Raw genomic sequence first — 4,692 nt, forward strand, 5'->3', positions numbered from 1 at the left:
CGCATCAAGTCGATAGTATCGATGGCCGAACTTCTTGGGATTTTATAAAAGTATAGTTGTCGTGTAATGTAAATTTACCATGTCATTTTGTTTAAATAACATTTTATAAACAATAAATATAATAACAATTCAGAAAACGGAGCAGATTCAAATTGTTAGCCGGCGAAAATTGGCTCCGGATGGTATGCCTTTAATAGTAGAAATAGCCGGACATTCTGCCGCAGCCGTTTCCTGCCAAAATTAATTAATAAATAAATAATTATTAAATTAATAAATTAAATACACGAGAAATCTAAATTTTGTCCGTTTAAAACGGGTTGCTTTGGCCAATAAAAATCGTCAAAAATGTTCTGCAACGCAACTATTTTTTGACGATTTTTATTGGTCAAAAGAAATTTTGCTACAGAAACATGTTTTCAAATTCATTTTTGACGATTTTCATTGGACATGGGAAAACATACCCTAGGAAAAGGATATTATAGAATTGAGAAAATGTTTGTCATCCCACGCAAAAACAATTTAGTCTCTGTTTCAAAGCTATTTCAACTTATTGTCTTCTTACACAGATAATTTGATAATTACATGCACACTCATACCCTGGGGGAAATGGATGTTATAGAATTGAAAAAATGTTTGTGGTCGTAGGCTCTAATTAATGCAGAAAGTAAACAGTTTCTTTTTTAAAGGTATTTAAACGATATTTTGCAATTAGTGGCAAAAAAAAAAAAAATGCACTCTAAGGCAAAGTCTTTATTAGTTAAGTTTGAAAGCAGCTTGGAAAAGTATCCTTATATAATATTTATTAAATAGGGTATAAAAATGAACATACTCTAATACCAGCAACATTGACAACCCAACATTACGACTGTTTTTTTGTTGAACAATAAAAGCAAGGACTAAAAACTAGCCAATCTTGTTGAAAATATATTCATCAACGGGCTAAAATTATGTGGGCGAAACTAAAGGCTTTAGTTAGCCTACATTATTCAACGGAATATAAAAATTGAGCAATATGAACGACTATCCTTTTTCGTTTTTTTTTTTGTTCGACTATTTTCGCTAAAACCTTTTTTACCAAAATGCAATGAAAGCAAGTATTTAAAATAAATCACTTAAGTACAAAATTAATTCATAAACCGTATAAAATTATGTGGGCATGGCTAAATGTTCTATAAAGCTATTAATAATCGACGGAATATCAAAATTGAGGAATATGTAAAATATAAGTTGAATTCGTCCGTATATTTACCGTATATTTTTAAGATGAGACGGTATATTTTGGTATGTTTCTGAGGGTCGGACGGTATATTTTAACTATAGATCGCGGTCACACTGACACTGACAATAATATTAGAGGTGGAAAAACATTGATGTTTTTAGACATCGATGTTTTTCAAGCTAACAGTTACAAACAAAACAGAACACATTTAGCTGCACAAATATGATTAAAGTTATTTAAAATAAACATTTTTTATTAAAGATCATTTTCATTTGAGATAATTTCACTTTCAATAGCTTATAGCTTTCGTTCAGCAACATAAAGTATATCTTAAAACAAGTCCTGATTTTTGTTTAGAAACTACGACTTTCTACTACTTTCTACTACTAATCACACGACGTGGCCGGGACGCACAGATATTTCTGGGCAGCAGCTTCTTCTCCTTCTCTCTTTAGTGTTTTCTTTCATAGAAACGGGACAAGACATAAAACTAAACATCGATGTTTCGCCAATCGATGTTTAAAAAAATTTAAAAAACATCGATGCATCGATGTTTTTCCACCTCTAAATAATATACAAATAAAAAAATACAAAGTCCGCTTAAAAGGAAGCTTGCTGCAAGGTTGTCAACTCCAACTCCATGTGCTTGCACAATGATAAACTACATTAGAGATACAATTATGGCGCCGTCAACACGCAGTAGCAGCAACAGCGTCAAGACCAACAACAGCAGCAGCAAACAAAGGGCCACAAAGGAAGACGGCTCTTCCTCGTCCAAGGAAATTCCACCTGCTCCAATGCGGGGCTACAAGATTACTGATAATGAGCGGTCAAGGAAATATGGGATTGGAGCCAATTCATTGGAAGTTCTGCTAACCAAAGCCAATAACAAGTTTCCGGTGAGTTGCTGAAAAGAAAAAGGGAAAACTTCAGCGAAAGTGTTTGAGTTTCCACCCACCCACGCATCCGGGCAGGCAAAAAATTCTTGGCCCTGGTAGATTCAAGGCCAATGTCCCTGGCAGTGGCTTCCGCATTCAATGCCACCCACAGTGCGCATGTCTGGTAAATCGTTAGAGTAGAGGCAACCTTGCAGGAAACCTGTTGCTGCTGCTGTCGCGTCCAAGTCCCAGCCACAAAACAATTTCCTGAAGGCCAGTGAACCTTCCTCGGAATTGGCCGAGATTCGGCTCTGACCTCGCTCTGCTGTGGCCTGTTGCAACGTCATGTCAAGGGCAGTTTATTCAATTTCTTTTCAATTCATTTACATGTTTAGCGGCAGGACCTGCACATCTATCTAGCCTCTGATGGCTTTGAGGTGTCTGATGATGAGTATTTGAACAGCCTGCCCGTCCAGACGTTGTTCATTGTGGCTGGTCCAGATGCAGTCATAACAACAGGTGAGAGAGCCTCCAGCAGTCTAGCAGTGTGATTACCGAATAGTATTCTTGATAGATGCCGACTTTGAATTTGAGAAAATGCGCCAGCAATCGCCCTTGCTGAAGGTGGCAGACATCTTCTATGACTTTATAGAACAGCATCCGGAGAAGTTCCGACGCATGATCTCGGACTATGAGCACCAGAAGCAGCGACTGGTCCTGGACAACAGCAAGGCCCATCTAAGCTTGAAGGACGAGCACGTGGAATGGTTCGAGGGCGGCGAGGAGCGCTTTCACTCCAAGGAAGAGGCCATGGCCGTGCGTGCCCAGACACGTGTGCGCGGCTACTACTATAAGGCCAAGGAGGAGCTGACACGCAATCCGTTGTACAGGCAAAATCCCAAGGCCCGGCAAGTCATCAACTCGGTGCTGGAGCAATTTCGCTATCTACTCATCGGCTGCGACTATTTCTCAATGATGTTCAACAGAAAGTGCGAACAAAAACACGACTTCCTCCAGCAGCATCGGCAGCAGACGGGTGATGAGGAGCCCGATGCCGGAAGTCTTCCAAGCAAGAGACTAAGGCAGCTCATCAAGGAGTACACTAAGCAGCATTCCATACTCGATGATTGGTCTGTTTCGCTGTGCACCGATCTGGGGGACTTCTATTGCCAGGGCGCGTATTCGGATAATGGCAACTGCTGCTCCCTGCAGCACACCATCAATCCGTATGCCTCGCGCGAGAATCTCATTTTGTTTCAGGTGTGGAATCTGGATCATCAAATTGAACTCTCTCGCACGATTCTGCCCGCCATGGTAGCCAACGTCGAGGAGCTAGTCACCAAGCCGCAGCTCAAATGTTCGTTTCACAACAAGCGTGTAGTAGACATCTCTGTTTTAGAGTACTTTCTCGAAATATTCTCCCTAAAGAACCTTAAACTCGTGCACGTTGTGTGCCACGAAAAGGTGCAACGCTCAAACCGCTCAAATGGTCGCCTGCTCTGTCCGGATTGTCATGAATACCGGATTGTGCAAGAGCTCATGGATTTGCAGGGAGCAAATAAAACCACGTCTTAAAAGTTTCGATTTGACAGCAGTTACCTATCCAAGCAATACTATAAACAATAACTGAAGATATATATATATATGTATATATGTATACATATATACGCCCATTTGTTATGTAGATTATTTGATTATGCTCTGTTTACTATATAATCGACAATTTTAAACAGTTGTTGTTTCTATTTGATATAGTGCTAATTTGTTATTGGTTTGAAAAGTGAATTGTACAAATCAAAAGTATCTCAAAGTTAACTATCGAGGGAAACGTAGTGTTGAAAAAAGTATTTATAGAATATATGTATGCATAACCATGCATTTAATGTTGCAAATGCTAAGCAAACTACTATAACTATGTGGCAATATATTGTATTGATATCTAGCTTTAAATGTTTATTGACTGTAACGCTTGTAGTTGAAATTTGAGTGCGTTTTGTTGGCGTTACAATCGTTCAACATGTCCACTCTATGGATCAGATCATATATTGTATGTGCCAAGAGTCTAGCTTGCAAAGGGTACCATACTATACATATATACAACTACATATACATACATATATAATATATACATATATCGAATTTAAATTGAGTTCAATTTAAGATAAATATAAAATTATACAAAGGTTTTTGCTACACTCGGCTTCTCTGTACCTTAACTGAACTCCTACTGTTTCATTCACACTCCATAACATTAAGAACTCTACTCAAAATCTGGTCCCTATAAAGTTTCTGAAAATAAAAGACAGTTGTACTATTACCCGAGGGATTTCTTTGGGATTGCATGCAACTTCTTCAATAAAATACATATAAACTCTGTTGGTTTTATCTCTTTATTTACTAAAAAATGTTCACTTCATAAAAAATCATACAACACAAAATATATCGTATTTTAAATGGGTATAAAATAATAGATGATTCGTATGCATACGAATATAATAAATGAATAAATAATGAATGACACAAACAAAAAGATCTCGTCAAATGTGATATTGTTTCTGAAATTGCCACGTCTCTCAAATAACAAAAATTATACAA

The 4,692-nt window shown here is 37.8% G+C and overlaps 1 protein-coding gene across 1 annotated transcript; it reads left to right on the plus strand.

Moving 5' to 3' along the window:
• Positions 1 to 1,801: 1,801 nt before the first annotated feature.
• Positions 1,802 to 3,684, plus strand: LOC6596245 (DNA fragmentation factor subunit beta). The gene is made up of 3 exons (XM_002021738.2): positions 1,802 to 2,118; positions 2,493 to 2,616; positions 2,672 to 3,684. Exons 1-3 carry the CDS (start codon positions 1,873 to 1,875, stop codon positions 3,670 to 3,672), a joined length of 1,371 nt encoding a protein of 456 aa, XP_002021774.2. The 5' UTR covers positions 1,802 to 1,872; the 3' UTR covers positions 3,673 to 3,684.
• The last annotated feature ends 1,008 nt before the right edge of the window (positions 3,685 to 4,692 follow it).

The sequence above is a fragment of the Drosophila persimilis genome, unplaced genomic scaffold (assembly GCF_003286085.1).
Source record: "Drosophila persimilis strain 14011-0111.01,24,50 unplaced genomic scaffold, DperRS2 tig00000124-arrow-pilon, whole genome shotgun sequence".
NCBI classification, from domain to species: Eukaryota; Metazoa; Arthropoda; class Insecta; order Diptera; family Drosophilidae; genus Drosophila; species Drosophila persimilis.